General features: G+C 39.7%; 1 protein-coding gene across 6 annotated transcripts in view; it reads right to left on the reverse strand.

Annotated features, from left to right (window-relative positions):
* Nucleotides 1-1,164: 1,164 nt before the first annotated feature.
* Nucleotides 1,165-15,092, reverse strand: part of SRGAP1 (SLIT-ROBO Rho GTPase activating protein 1) — a 165,792-nt gene continuing 151,864 nt past the window's right edge. For 4 of the 6 annotated variants that reach the window (XM_073651664.1, XM_073651662.1, XM_073651667.1 and 1 more), the window contains 7 exons: nt 13,196-13,301; nt 12,370-12,594; nt 11,287-11,366; nt 7,095-7,275; nt 6,878-7,012; nt 5,898-6,243; nt 1,165-4,170 (listed from right to left, as the gene is read on the reverse strand). In XM_073651664.1, the coding sequence (XP_073507765.1) occupies nt 3,790-4,170; nt 5,898-6,243; nt 6,878-7,012; nt 7,095-7,275; nt 11,287-11,366; nt 12,370-12,594; nt 13,196-13,301 (1,454 nt within the window). In that variant the 3' untranslated portion in view covers nt 1,165-3,789. The remainder of the gene's footprint in view (nt 4,171-5,897; nt 6,244-6,877; nt 7,013-7,094; nt 7,276-11,286; nt 11,367-12,369; nt 12,595-13,195; nt 13,302-15,092) is intronic. The other 2 variants (XM_073651663.1, XM_073651665.1) reach the window with 1 other exon arrangement.

A 15,092-nucleotide genomic window follows, 5' to 3' on the forward strand; every position in this document is an offset into this window, starting at 1 on the left:
AGAGCCAATACAGGGACGTTAGGGGAGACAGGATGATGCTAGATCAACCTAGGAGGTCTCTACTTTCCCCCCCTTTCCCTCTTGCCTTTGTGTTGCACTAAGTCTTTCCCACACCTAGCGTGACTGTGACAGGGCATTTTAACCACACTCCTCAAATTCATGACAAGCGGTGGCATTCCTTACACCCCAAATCTTACTCCAGTCGAAGACTTTGTGCCTCGCCTTATTCATTAAGAGATGTGGGCCTCCCAATGAATCAGGCATCTCATACTCCACTGCGCCTGCTCATCAAGACCAGTGTAAAAAAACACCAGTCTTGATGAATTGGGGCCATAGTGTATAGACAACCAAATTATTTAAAGGCGTTCAAGTGTAGCAAGAAACCCTCAATTTCAAGTTTGTACAGGTTGATCAGACCAACAACCATAAAGTCATAAATTGCACAGCAATGTTATGTTAAAGAGAGCAGCATCTAAACTAATTTGAGCAATTTTTGGGAAACTTAACAATTCAATGAAAATGTGCAATAACTGAATATGTAAAATGGTATCAACAAGTATTTACAACACAAGTATAAAAGTTATTAGCTGAATGAGCTATCCTGCCATGTTGGCATTTCATTTTATCAGATGTTTGATTTCAAAGTCCTAAATGGTAAAAATGTTTAACTTAATAGCAAAAAAAATAAAGAAAAAAAAGAAAAAAATTTACGCTAAATTTATAAATAGCAAGACTTGAAAAGAAAATGTGAATGTTGAATCGGGGCCATAGTGTTTTATCTTTGTCTAATCTGATCTAAGTCTTCATTTAGGGCTAGCCTTAATAAATAAGCAGGTGATGTTCACTAAGGCTATTTTCACACCTCTGACATTCACTGATCAGATCATGATGTCCACATGGCCATGGGTCTCCTGACACAAACTCAACAGCTTTATTGGCATATCTGATGCTGCTGAGGTCGGGTCAGGAGAACCGCAGTCAGTGCAGCTATTGCGGTCTATACGCCAATCATGAAAGTCGGACGTGTGGTCTCTGGTCTGTAAGAACGCTTTTTTTTTAGCATGACACAATATAATTTAACAAATATAATTTGACAAAATATTTTATTATGATAACCACTAAATGAACATATCTGAAGTGGACAAAACAGAGATGGCAGCGGCAGACAGAACTATAATCTTTATTATAAAGAAAATCTACGGAGGAACAAACCTGGATGGACTTTGAAGCCTGTTATGGTACATGCCAAAATGTACTGTCATATACATAAAAGTGCATCAATCACAACAATTGAACATCACACATGAGTCTTTGAAATGAATGCCAAACATTTTTTTTTTCAGTTTTACGTTTCTTTTTTTGAGAGTGGAATTGAATGTAAAGGAAAATATAAGACATGGAGTAAAAAGTTGAAGTTCCTCTAAAAGTTTAAAGGCACTTTCACATGTACATACTACAGATGTACACCAACACAAAGAATCAACAGTCAACAAAAAACGGCAATCAGTACTGTAATCCAAACTGACAGTAAAGACTATACAGACACCTGGCTGTGCAAGAGCTAGTCCTGTGCTGGATATAACCCCCTGTGGGCCTTGCTAGTGACCGGGCTGCGGAAGTCTGTACCCATCCACCTACAGTACTGAAAATACCTAGAGCTATCAAACTACACACGTATGTAGCAGTGCACTGCTTCTCACATATTCTTGTACTACACTAATTCTAATAAGTATACACAGTCTATAACAATATACACATTTCCAACTGTTAAAAAGACATGTATTACCCCTAATATGTCACACAGACCAGAAAAATAAACAAGTACCAGGCTAAACCTGCGCTTGAATGTCAGAAAAGAATTCCAGTTTGTTCCTGTGAGTTCCACGTCTCATCTATGATCATGTTAGGACAAAGCTGTGCATGAAAAGCCAAGTCGCTCATAGAGCTCCTTGGCTCAGCTTCAACTACAGGCTCGAGTCTGCAATGAGGAGGTATACAGCTTGTAGACTAATGACTTGCTTCTGTAGACTGGAAGCTTAGTGGTGATAATGGATTTACATCACATGATCAGTAACGTATTATTACAGAAGCCATAATAAAATATTAGACTACATGTAAAAGAGAAAAAAAAAATACATCACATCCGTTTTATTTTTTTTATACATGCCCCACATTTGAGATATTGGAGCGCTGTTCATATCTTAAAATAATTCTCCCAAATGTAGCTTAAAAAGGGTAGGCTTTATTTTGTAGATGGGAAATAACTGGAGCAGTCTATAGATAGAATCTAAGTGTAATCCCAAATGGCTCTCCAAAAAGGTTGACTGCATTTCACCAGGCTTATCTGGGCCAATGTATTCTGATTTATAGCACTAAAGGAAAACCTATTATCCACTGTGAATGCATTTACTAAGTAACCTACAAAAAAAGTATATAAAAAAAGCATAAAAAAAGCAACACAAGAAATGTGCTGGCTGCAAATATATACAAATCATATATACAACGACACAAATTATTACAATAAAGCAATGAAAAGGAGTACCAGTATAATATTGTAGGCCTAGAATAACACAGGTAACATTTGAGGCCTCCGTATTAAGAGTGTGCAGTTTGTACAGTTTAATAGCAGGGTAAACTCTGATCCCATAACAGATTAGTGGATTAATAGACAGATATGAAGAAAATGAATAAATTACACATAGGAAGCAATAAAGATATAAAGTGGCACTACTCGCGATCAAGTTGTTCTGTCTGGGATACAGGGCTGACATTAATACTGTGCTGACATTCAATCATTTTCCAATCTATGACCCTTAGAATAATGGTTCACGATCTTAAAGTCCATGCATGTCAGAATATAGTGTCCTAGCGTTAATTTTCAGCCCGCTAACCTTAATGCCCCAAAGATACATAAAAACCACAACATTAGATAAACTCACTGTAAATAGAATATATTCTAGATTTTAGTTTGGCTCCATGGCTAATACCAGTGGTTACATTAACATGCCGAAACCTAAGATGCTTTTAGTAAGAAGAAATCTAGGCAGGCACAGGAGTGTTTTTGAGTAGCGATACATTGTACATCTCTCTGTATATTGTGAATGTGCAAAACGACTCTCTTCCATATATATATTCATCTCTATGCAGAAACCTATATAGAGACATAGATCGATATGTCTACCTATCATAAGAACCACATGCACTGCATATTGTACACATTAACATTTTCCCCCATTATTACTAACATTGAGGAAATATACAGTCACTAGAACAGTGGTTACAAGGGACAGTCGTCAGTCCAGAGAAATCCTTGTCTGGATCTACCACAGGTTTTTTTTTAGAGGTTTGTACAGCAAGCAGTAAGGCCCCAAAGGAATGTCATGGAAAACTTCTATGGAACTAACTACTGATGGTTTTTGTTATTTTTTCAGGCTGCTCTGCGAGCCGATAGACCCCTGTATCCACAGACCCGGGACTCACTATGAGTTGTAAAGTAACATACATGGACACCTGCCCACAGTGTATCTAGAATAGATGAGAAGTATGTAGCATAAGTGGGAAGCCATTGTGATCTATGTTGCAGAGTATACAATTTGTGCAGCATCATATCTTCAAGTATGTTTCTATGTCTCTACAGCTGTAAACACGCAACACAGTCCAGTTTCTTGTATTAAAATCTTAGTGTAGATGTGATGTTTCATTCTAGTTCCAGTAAAAACATGCCACTACTGATATCATGGCAAAACATACGTTCGCCTAACTACCCATTGAGTACTATTAAGCATGACATTACATTGTGCATGATTTGTCGGCGGCCCCTTGAGCTGCCTGGGATGGTCCTATACCAGGGTTAGTTTTTGGTAACACAATAGGTTTTGGCCTTAGTGCCGGAGGCTTTAATTGTACACCCATTCGAGGTGTAACCATAGGCTTAAATGTGCTCATTGTGTCATTAGATGTACTAGTGCTACGTCGGATTTGGGGCTCGGTGTTCTTGAGCATGACATTGTGAAGCGGGCTCAGAGACTCTGTTGGTTTAGCTGGGGTGGGAGAGTTTTTGATTTGCTCAAGTGTATCCAGTACAACGTCCGGGGCATGTTTTGCAGAACTCTGTAGTTCGAGCTCACGTAGCTCATTTAGGGCCGAGTTCATGGTCTCTTCTATATCCTGCTTAAGATACAAAAAACAAAAAAACACACAGATTAGACTAGAGTCCATGAATTCTGTAAAATACATAATTTATCATAGTTACTATAAATCTGAGTTCTAAACTACATAACCAATGTCCAACCAATAAACCAGCTCCAAACCAAACGGAGACTTTCAGCAGTTAGAAAGCCATTGTAAAAGTCTTGACACACCCATGTGCTTGGAGGTGACCATGGTACTCAATCACTTCATTCTTAAAATATATACCATATTTTACAGACTATAATACACATTGGACCATAACATGCACCCCAAATTTTGGGGAGGAAAATTTTTTTTGGTAAATAAAAATGGTGGTACGTATTATAGTCCCATTTTACAGTAGCTTACCAGGGGTCGGCGGCGGTGGAGTGGGGTCACAGGAGGCAGGGTCGCTGCTTCAGGAAGTTGGTGAGGGCAGGAGTTGGGCGACGCTGTGGGCCTCGGGTAGGGAGGAGGGGGTGTCCTGCAGCTGCAAGGCTGCGGGCCCTGGGCTCTCCCAAGATGTCAGCACTGAGCGGAGTCCTCCTTCCCATTGATTTCCCTGCAGTGGGCTTCGGGAAAATGGCCACCGGAGGCGGCACATGCGCAGGTTGAGATCTCGGGAGATGAGATCTCCTGACGATATCTCAATCTGCACATGCGCCGCCTGAAACAGCAACCCTGCCTCCTGTGGCCCCGCTCCACCACAGCCGCCTCCCCTCCCCGTAAGCTACCTTTGCATTATATGACGCACCCCCATTTTCCTCCCAAAATGTGCGTCTTATAATCTGAAAAATACAGTATTTGTTTGGATGACTTGGGGGAATACTGTTCTCCAGCATTTGATCCTTCTTGTATGGTCAATTTACTATTTCTTCGTACCTGGCATTTTTTGAGCCCTCACTAATGTTATATCTTTTGCCCTTTACTATGCAATTGATATTCTGATTCACTAACCTGCTACCATTTATTTATTGACTCCTACTTTGTTCACACATCATTGTATTTTGTGCCTGTCTATCGGTGTGGCTTTTTATTGATAATCTTATTACAATGTACAAATATATGAAGGGACAGTACAGAGATCTTTCTAATGAGCTTTTTACACCTAGGCCTGCAATGATGACAAGGGGGCATTCTCTAAATTGATCATTTATAGTTGATGAGGCTGGTCTATTTACTTTGAAAATCCATGTCAGAGTGGCTCTACAATCCTGAATTTAAAATTAGCTTTTCATGAGTCCAGCTAAAGCATGGGGCATTCAAGAGTACAAGTTTATCCAATCACCACCCATCCAGCTGCAGCTTGAACTGAGCAGTGTAAGATTTCAGCAGGGAGAAGGAACACTGAGGGGCTAACAATCAGGCTAGGTGGGTGGAGATTCAGTCTCAGCAGGTAGCAGGAAAACCGAGAAGCTGTTAATCAGGCTCAGTGGGCAAAGATTGAGAATAAATTTTAAAAATGGATAAGACAGCAGGTCAGATAAGGATTTTTTTCATAGTAAGTACAGTCTCATCAGGTCTAAGAAATGTATTTACCTGCGTTGAGAAACTTTTTCACTGCTTTGTTTAATTCCACAATATTGTATAAAGGGCGATTCTACACTTAATAGTTCACAAGATAAGATAAAGGCCTTTTTTTTTTGGAGAAATAATAGTGGAATATAACAAGTTATGTTTGTTTTCAACAATCATTTTGCACAATACCGTTAACTTCCTTTACATACCTGAGCAATACTCTCTGGGTCAAGAGTCTTGTGGTCATTAAAATTTGTGTACTGTCCTGATGATGTAGATCTTCGTATAGGTGGACTGTCTATCTTTTTTAAGGATTCATGCCGGCTTATGTTGGTCAGACTTCCATGGCCTGGTTTACGTCTACGTTCAGGGCTGTCAGTGTTAAGGTTGCGATTCTGTAAAAGGGCACGTGGGCTACAATGGCTTGAGATATTAGAAGATCCAATTTCCATTGATAAATTGTTCAGAGACTGTGGAGGATGTACTGGGCAGTGACTATCACTTGACCTGCCTGAACGACGAGAAGGAGGTGGTGGATCTGTTCGCCTCCTATGCCTGCATTGTCAATAACAGAATAAAGATTATTTTAGTATTTAAATCAGTTTCTTAAAATATAGGACACGCCCCCGGAAGAAGCGAGCAGGGAAATGGCGTCCGTCAGGTGGGGGGAGCTGCTCCTAAGATTTTTCTGACCCATCTTTCCACCAGGTAACTTACCATTGATAAGGATATTGAAGAATTCCCTTTTAGGTTGGCTAGGGTTATTGATTTCTTAGGAACAGTCAACTCAATGCACTTTATGGGATGTTAGTGGAACATTAAATAGCTGCACTTGCACAATACTTTGTTCACAATTTACTACTCCCTTATGCTTATATGTCTGTGTAATGTGTCCATCCTCTAAGTGAGAGGTTTTTCTACCCTGTCTTTTTACATTTTTCTTTTATATGTAATTAATAAAGATATATATTTTTATAATATTTGGTTGGAATCCTTCCTTATCTGGCGGTTTTCATGCCGTAACAGATTTTTTGGTGCATCTTAAAACATATGGTAGTAACAAAATCCCCAAAAATTGACAGATTCTATGGGAACTATCATGTCTTATATGACATTTTATTTTTTAGAGGTAGGGAAGAGGTTAAGGAGGTCAAAAAACGGTATGAACAGTGGATAGTGAGATTCTCACCTGCCCGAATACAAGTCTGGGTGTCGGTCAGTTGGTGAGTTTATGTCTTTACATGATGACTTATCTTCAGTCACTGGACCACTACTGCTTTCACTGTCCGCTTTCTGACTTAAGGAATCTGAAAATGCGTCATCCCTAAAAATACAAAAAAAAAAAATAAGTGTCTGTGTGATACACATTTGTTTCAAAATTATTCTCTACTCGATGTAAATCTTACATGTCTTGGACAACAATGTACTGGTGGGGCACCAGTCCATCAATTCCATTGTGTCGTCCTTCCCACCAGTCTTCAGATGCGCGATGATACAAGAGAAGAGATGCACCTTTCTTAAAAGACAGCTCTCTAGCAGATCGTCCTGCATAGTCAAATTTGGCTATGGCTTCAATTGGTTCACACTCTACAATCAAAAGGTCGAGAATATTTACAACACTGACTAGGAGAAAAACACAAGTGAGAAAGAAATAAAAGCTGTTTGTGAAAATAAACAGATATTTTTGTGATCTGCCTTTATAACTTACAGGCATGTTCTCAAGTTTACCCTATCCATAGGATAGTGAATAACTCTGTAACCGCTGGGTGGCCCCCACCGATACCAATAACAGGCTGAATGGAGCGAAGGTCAATCACGCACACTACTGCTCCATTCATTCTTAATGGGAGCGTCAGATTGCAGAGTGCCGCGCTCGGCTGATCTTCGGCGCTCCTATTAGAATGAATGGAGAGGCAGTGCATTTGATCGACCTCCACTCCATTTAGCCGGGCATTTCCGAGCCCCGGTTCTCAGGATCAGTGGGGCCCCTACATTATCCCCTATCCTTTGGATAGGAGAGAACTTTCAAACTTGAGAACGTCCCTTTACGGAAGCTAATTCCCAAGTTTTATTATGGATCAATACCTAAAAAAACATCTCTTACCCCTGATGTTTTCTGACAAACTTCCAATCAAATTCCACAGAACCCTGGTTGGGAAACGCGATGAAAATGACAATATATTTAACTGTTATCCTACTTTCCCCTTAATGACTGCCAGAGCATCCCAGTAAAAATGTCCGGATGTAAAGTGAAAAAAAAAATCCAATTTGTATAATCTGCTTTAACACTATTAAACATATAGAAAGCTTTGTTTAAGCATCTATGGCTAGAACAACCTGTTTAGCTTTAAAAGAAAAAAACAAAACAAAAAAACCCCGTAAGCAGGCATACTGAAAACTTGAAACCACTGTACACTGGCTTTCATTAAAGCGATTAATGACTGGAGCTCATTTTTCTCTACAATGCAGCACTTAGAATGTAAACTCTTTCATGTTGCACTTTTCTTTCTACGAGTGGGCAGCAAGGTCGCAAAATCAAAAAGATAACAAACAAGGCTGCTCTGTTTATAGACTAGTATGTTGTGTTCCCAAACAGCCAGCATATCCAAAGGCAATGCAAGAGCAAAAGACATCTTTAGGTCAGATCAGCGTCCCAGAATACACTCATGCAGATGGCTTCCAGGCTCATTTTTTTATTAATATTTATTGCAGGTACAGGATGTAAATAGATACATGTCTATATTAATAAGCACAGACATCAATAGAGAAGGTATATAGAGTATGCAAAACTAAGACTAGAGATCATTTGTTTTTTCTTTGCTAAAAATCTAAAGACAGAAAAATTCCTTTACTGTAGTATCTGTCAGTCCAAAAATCTAACAATTCAGCACTTGTTTCCCAAAAAAATGCCAAGTAATCTGAACACAATTAAAGCCAAAAGCTGCCAATTTAGCAGAGATTGTAAATCTCTCATTAAGACTAATTAATTGCAGCTATTATGTCTTCCAAGGGGATCTCTACTATTAAAAGTTTTCTATCATTTTTAAACATGCAGAATAATGTAGCACCTTTCAACTATTAATGCCAGATTAAAAAAATTACTGTATATTTCAGAATAAATACACCAAAAGTGACAGCAGACAAAATGTGGTGTTTGGTACCAAGATATGAAAAGTGCTATAAGTTAACTAATTGGTCCTCCAATCAACAGATGCGCATTTGTCTTCAGTTCACCCCTTCTCATTATGTAGTGAATAGTGCCTACAAAAAGTGGTCCAAGAAAGGACAACAACTCACAAGACCTGCTGTTTTGATGATGCTTTAGCTCACTAATCAACCCATCATAATTTGGCCTCTAAAAGTTGATAAGTTCTGTTTGGATGTCCATTTCTCCTGCTTCTGAAATCAATTTTAAGAATTGACCGTTCACTTGCTGCCAAATATGTCCCACTACTTGGCAGTTGCAACCGTCACATTGTGATCAACGTTATTCCTGTACAAGTTAGTTTATATATGTATGTACACATTATATATATATATATATATATATATATATGTATGTACACATTATATATATATATATATATATATATATATATATATATATATATATATATATATACACACACACAGTACAGACCAAAAGTTTGGACACACCTTCTCATTTAAAGATTTTTCTGTATTTTCATGACTATGAAAATTGTACATTCACACTGAAGGCATCAAAACTATGAATTAACACATGTGGAATTATATACTTAACAAAAAAGTGTGAAACAACTGAAAATATGTCTTATATTCTAGGTTCTTCAAAGTAGCCACCTTTTGCTTTGATGACTGCTTTGCACACTGTTGGCATTCTCTTGATGAGCTTCAAGAGGTAGTCACCGGAAATGGTTTTCACTTCACAGGTGCACCCTGTCAGGTTTAATAAGTGGGATTTCTTGCCTTATAAATGGGGTTGGGACAATCAGTTGTGTTGTGCAGAAGTCCGGTGGATACACAGCTGATAGTCCAACTGAATACACTGTTAGAATTTGTATTATGGCAAGAAAAAAGCAGCTAAGTAAAGAAAAACGAGTGGCCATCATTACTTTAAGAAATGAAGGTCAATCAGTCCGAAAAATTGGGCAAACTTTGAATGTGTCCCCAAGTGCAGTTGCTAAAACCATCAAGCACTACAAAGAAACTGGCTCACATGAGGACCGCCCCAGGAAAGGAAGACCAAGAGTCACCTCTGCTTCTGAGGATAAGTTTATCCGAGTCACCAGCCTCAGAAATCGCAGGTTAACAGCAGCTCAAATTAGAGACCAGGTCAATGCCACACAGAGTTCTAGCAGCAGACACATCTCTTCAACAACTGTTAAGAGGAGGCTTTGTGCAGCAGGCCTTCATGGTAAAATAGCTGCTAGGAAACCACTGCTAAGGACAGGCACCGAGCAGAAGAGACTTGTTTGGGCATACACTCCAAAACACGTCATGTGGCAAGGCTCCTTAAAGGGGATCGGTCATCACAGACTGACTGGTCAAACCAAGTACAGGCACTCGGTGCTCCTCGGAGGGGCCAATCATTCAATCATTTATATACACCTTCCCACCTGCTTGGTTTCCATCTATCTCCACCCTTTTCTGCCTCTATGAAGGCAGAGCTGTCAATCAAAGAAGAGGGGGTGGAGATAGAGGGAAAACAAGCAGGTGGGAAGGTGTATATAAATGATTGGCTCTGATGTGAAGCATCAAGTGGAGGGACTTAGTTTGAACAGTCATTTTGTGCTGACAGAGTCCCTTGAAAGGGTTGATCTTGACTTTTTAGATAGGTACCCACTAGAGCTCCTATCCTCTCTGAAGAGACAATTCGCATATTTGTACTAACTATAAAGAATGTGTTTTATCAGTGAATCAATAGGATTGAACATTAACGTCAATGACTAAAATAATGCAGTTAAAGCTACTGTGTATCTTTCTAAGAGAAATAGATACAGTTGAACCAGTAAGGTATATTAATCTTAAACAAATCACTGTTGAGGACACATGTCAATATGCAGGCTTGAGATTAAATCTGTTAAGTCATTTGGATAGTAAAATGTAATAAATCTTGGCAAATACCATCTTATAGTACGATCTCTGGCGTTACCAATCAATAATGCTATTTTCTGACGTGCTTGTGTGGCAGAATGAAACAAATCAATAACAACAAACACATCATTTGCTGACCTGGGCATCCCTCAGACACACAGAATATAAACTCCGGGACAGTTTTACGCCTATAGCAAAGATCTTCATTTGCACAAGATTTATAGAAGGGTGACATGTAATCCTATAAATGCAATGCCCTCTCCAGCCAGGACTAAAAACATTTATTGCAAATGCAAAGTCTAATTCAGCATAGGTTGTGGAACATCTGATTGTTTCCACCAGTCTAAAGCCGGCCATACAGATATATCATGGTCAGCTCGACCCTCTGGTCTGCACAGAATTAACAGACTTATGCATGTATAAGGGGTAAAGATATCTGTTGCCCATTTCAAAGTTTTGGATGGAAATGTAGGGTTGTAAATACAGAATTGAGAAAAAAAAATAAAATCAAGAAGTAGATACCATCTTCACTTGTGTGATTGTCATTGCCACCATCATGATCAACTTCTTCTAATGTGCCATGTTCACTGTAAGGGCTGTCACTAAAATATAGAAAATATGAAATATAAAGACATGATCAACATAAAAGAGGCTTACTGCAAGTCATGTACATTCTATACATTCAATAAATCAGTGAAACAAGCCTTTACCTTGTCACGTTTAGGTCATCTGCAACGGCTCATTAAAAGCAATGTTTGTGCATGCCACCGCTATAACAAATGAGCACTATAGCCTGCAGGTAACCATTTACTACAAGCCTATTTGTCCAACTCGACATACTGTATATATTACTGCCTTCTGACACATATCTAACAGTATTCAATTATTTCACTGTGTATAAATGGTGATTATTTATAATAAGCTCCTCTGTATTCCTGACTCATAGCATTAGAAACAGGAGACCATTGGTTGTTTCTCCACATACTGCTACCTCCCATAACATTGCTAAAGAGACTTATGCCTGTAAACAGCTACTTAAAAGTGACTGCACTACCATATTTAATTCCCAAATAACTCACATACTTGCCTGATTGGCTGCAGGGGTTATTTGCTACCCCCACTCCCCTCCCCCTTGGAAGAGCTAATAAGGGAAATGGCAGGGAATGCACATAGTAGTGTGAATGAATTGCAAGGGTAGAGACCATAAAAATCAACACTAACTAAAAAGACCCATAACTCTGGAACTGTATGGCGGATTTATAAGATAAACGGAATACTCAGGGGGGCATCGGGAATAAAATAAAAACTGGTCACTTTTAACCTGATGATAGGTCCTCATTTAGATAAAAGAATCGATCATCAGGTCATAAAATCATCCAGCAACAGTAGCAGAAATGAGACGCTGCTGTATTTCTTACATGATGTGGGATGGCAGTAATATTATTTACAGTCAGCGCAGGCTGTGATATTAGTGAAGTGTAGCCTAAAAGCTGCAATGGGAAAATGGAAACATACTGGTCTCCAGTTATAAGGAATAGCTCCAATATGTTCCTCCCTATACCAAAACACACTTCAGCCCTGGATATGCAATCCCAAAAGACTTACCAGTAGTCATCGCCAGCCATACATTTCTCATAAACTGGGCCTTCTAGCTCCTTAACATCTGGAAAAATATTCTCATGGTGGATGATTATGGTTTTAACTATTTCATTTACATGAGCCTGACAGGACACTTGGTCTTGGACGTCTGGAACAGGCATTAACGTAGGCCCAAAGCAGATTGCCAAGTTGTATGGATCCATCATATTTTCATCGCTATACTGAGAAAGGCTGGAAAGAAACAAAGGAGAAAGTGACGGTGGCTCAACTACTGGGCATAGTAATATCATTTTAACAGACATTATGATAAATAATAAACATGTAATATTCTGTGAATTTTTTTGACATGCTATTTCTGTGGCCAGTGAGTTATATCCTTAAAGGGATTGACCAGCTTTGGGTTACAAGACTGTGGTCACTATGACTGCAGATTTGTAAATCCTCACATCAGCATACAGAGTCCTGTGAGGATTCTCCGGCGGTCATGTGACAAGTATGCGATTTGCAAACTTCCGGCCACATTCTGACTAGACTGTGTCTTGCCTTGCTCAATACACCTTCATTGAGTGAGGCCACACCCATCTAGTCGGTATGTGACCGCATGTATGCAAAACATATATTTGTGATCACAAGCCTGCTGTTTCCAACGCTGGAAATGGAAAATCCTCACAGCGTGTAGTACACACGATGTAAGGATTCACAAGTCTGCAGTCACAGAGTTACTGCAGACTTGTAGCCTAAGGCCAGGCAACTATTTCAATTGGCTAATTAAGATATTACTTGAAACAAATAAGTGTAAAAGAAACGTAACTTAGATTTAAAGGATACTTACTGGTTGAGAAATGCAAATAGGTATCTCATGACTATGAGCACAGTCCTGGGTAATGTCAGCAGGATTTTCCTGATGTGCATTGCCCTCTCATAGAGATTCTCCACTCCTGTCAGAAGACGACATAATCAGAATAATAAGCAGAGTCCAATGTTATATTGGTCCTGAGATTAACTCACAGATGAGTCATTCTTACAGAAGGTCTGTCACCATCTTGACATGTAGTTTTAGTAAATGTATTCCCATTCCCCAGGAAATACCGATCCTGGACTATCTTTTCTTAGAACTGTGTGTCAAGTGGTTCCTCTGTTATTCTTGAAAACGTATGGCTAAAATGACAATTGAGCCTTAGTATTGCCCTTGTCAAAGGCATACGTTCCGCCATACTCTGGACAGCATCATACTGTACACCCAGTCATCAAAATATTTAGATATTTCTAGCAGGAAGGGACATCAGAACACAATGCTCAAAAATTGTTATTTTATAAGAAACAGACTTCATTTACTGAAACAGACGTGCCAGGAGATATGACAGGTCATCTTTAAAAGTATAATAAGCCGTTTTTAAATTAATGATGTACAGGGAATGCAGCGGACTCTATGCAAGAGAGATTAATGGACTTATCTTCAAATTGATGTCCTATGCTTAAGACAGGCCATTAATATTAGATTAGTGGCCATTAGATTCCTGACACCCCGCTACTGTTTAACAAGCATAGCTCCTCCCTTTTAGTAGCATCTTAGACAGATAAAAGTAGTTGCATAAAGTTACATACAAAGTAGTCTGGAACACATGTATACGTAAGGCTTTCTTCAATGCAAAAATTGTATAAAAGGATTTTGAGCAACCAGATCTCACTAAAATAACCAGCCATTATTCTTCGGGGGCGAGGCTTAGCAGGCATGCAGTGAGGACGTGACTCCATAGAGCTCCCTCTGTATTCATCTGGTAAACTCCATCTTGGGGTGCAATTTCGGACAGAAAGCTACCTACCCGGTGAAGATATAAGGAGGCTGTGGGCACTATTATCGGGCTGCGGCGGTGAAATGACGAGAAGCAGGAAAATCTGCAGAGAGGATGCGGTATTATCAGAAATCGAAGATAGCTCCCGCGAGTCCTGTGGCCAGAGACAACGTGATGTTGGGAGTAGAAGCTGCTGCCAGGCTGGAGTAATAAGCTCATAGGGTGACACCCCGCAGCCCAAAGGTCCAGAGGTCAGTGACAGACAAGCGGAGGAGGAGAGAGATGTTCCCAAAAGGGGTCCCAGTTTTCAGCACTAGCACTGGAGGAAGGAGGAGAGAGGAGAGGACGTCCCTCAAGCCACAACATCTGCTGCTAAGGGGCACAATACTGCATCATTAACCCTTAAGAACATTGTGTCCCTGGTGAAAATCCCCTGGAGGACTCCCCTTCTCTTAGATGTTCTAAACGCTATTAATAAATGCAATACCACACTGGCTACGCTAACAGGCCAGGTAGGATATATCCAAGAGACCATATCGATAGTCCAGAATAATGTACAAAAAGTGGCAGAACGTACCACCGCAGTGGAGGGGAGAGTCAGGGAGATGGAGGATGCCCCTCCAGTCCATAGGGACATTCAGAGCCACATACAATCAATTGCTGCCTTACTAGCCAATATTCATGATCTTGAAAAACGCCAGAGGCATAATAATAATATCAGGCTGGTGAGAGTCCCTGAAAAGGTGGAAGGGAGAGATCCAGATGTTTTTTTAAAAATGGCTAGTGGATATATTTGGAAAGGAAGTTCTTACTCCTTTGTTTGCTGTTGAAAGGGCTCACAGGGTCCCCACAAGATCTGGTCAAGTGGGTAGACCCCCTAGATCCATTCTGATAAAGATTTTACACTATAAGGACCGGGACACCATCCTGAGGAAT

The sequence above is a fragment of the Phyllobates terribilis genome, unplaced genomic scaffold (genome assembly GCF_046119375.1).
Source record: "Phyllobates terribilis strain yellow unplaced genomic scaffold, ASM4611937v1 Scaffold_11__3_contigs__length_659146591, whole genome shotgun sequence".
Lineage (NCBI taxonomy): Eukaryota > Metazoa > Chordata > Amphibia > Anura > Dendrobatidae > Phyllobates > Phyllobates terribilis.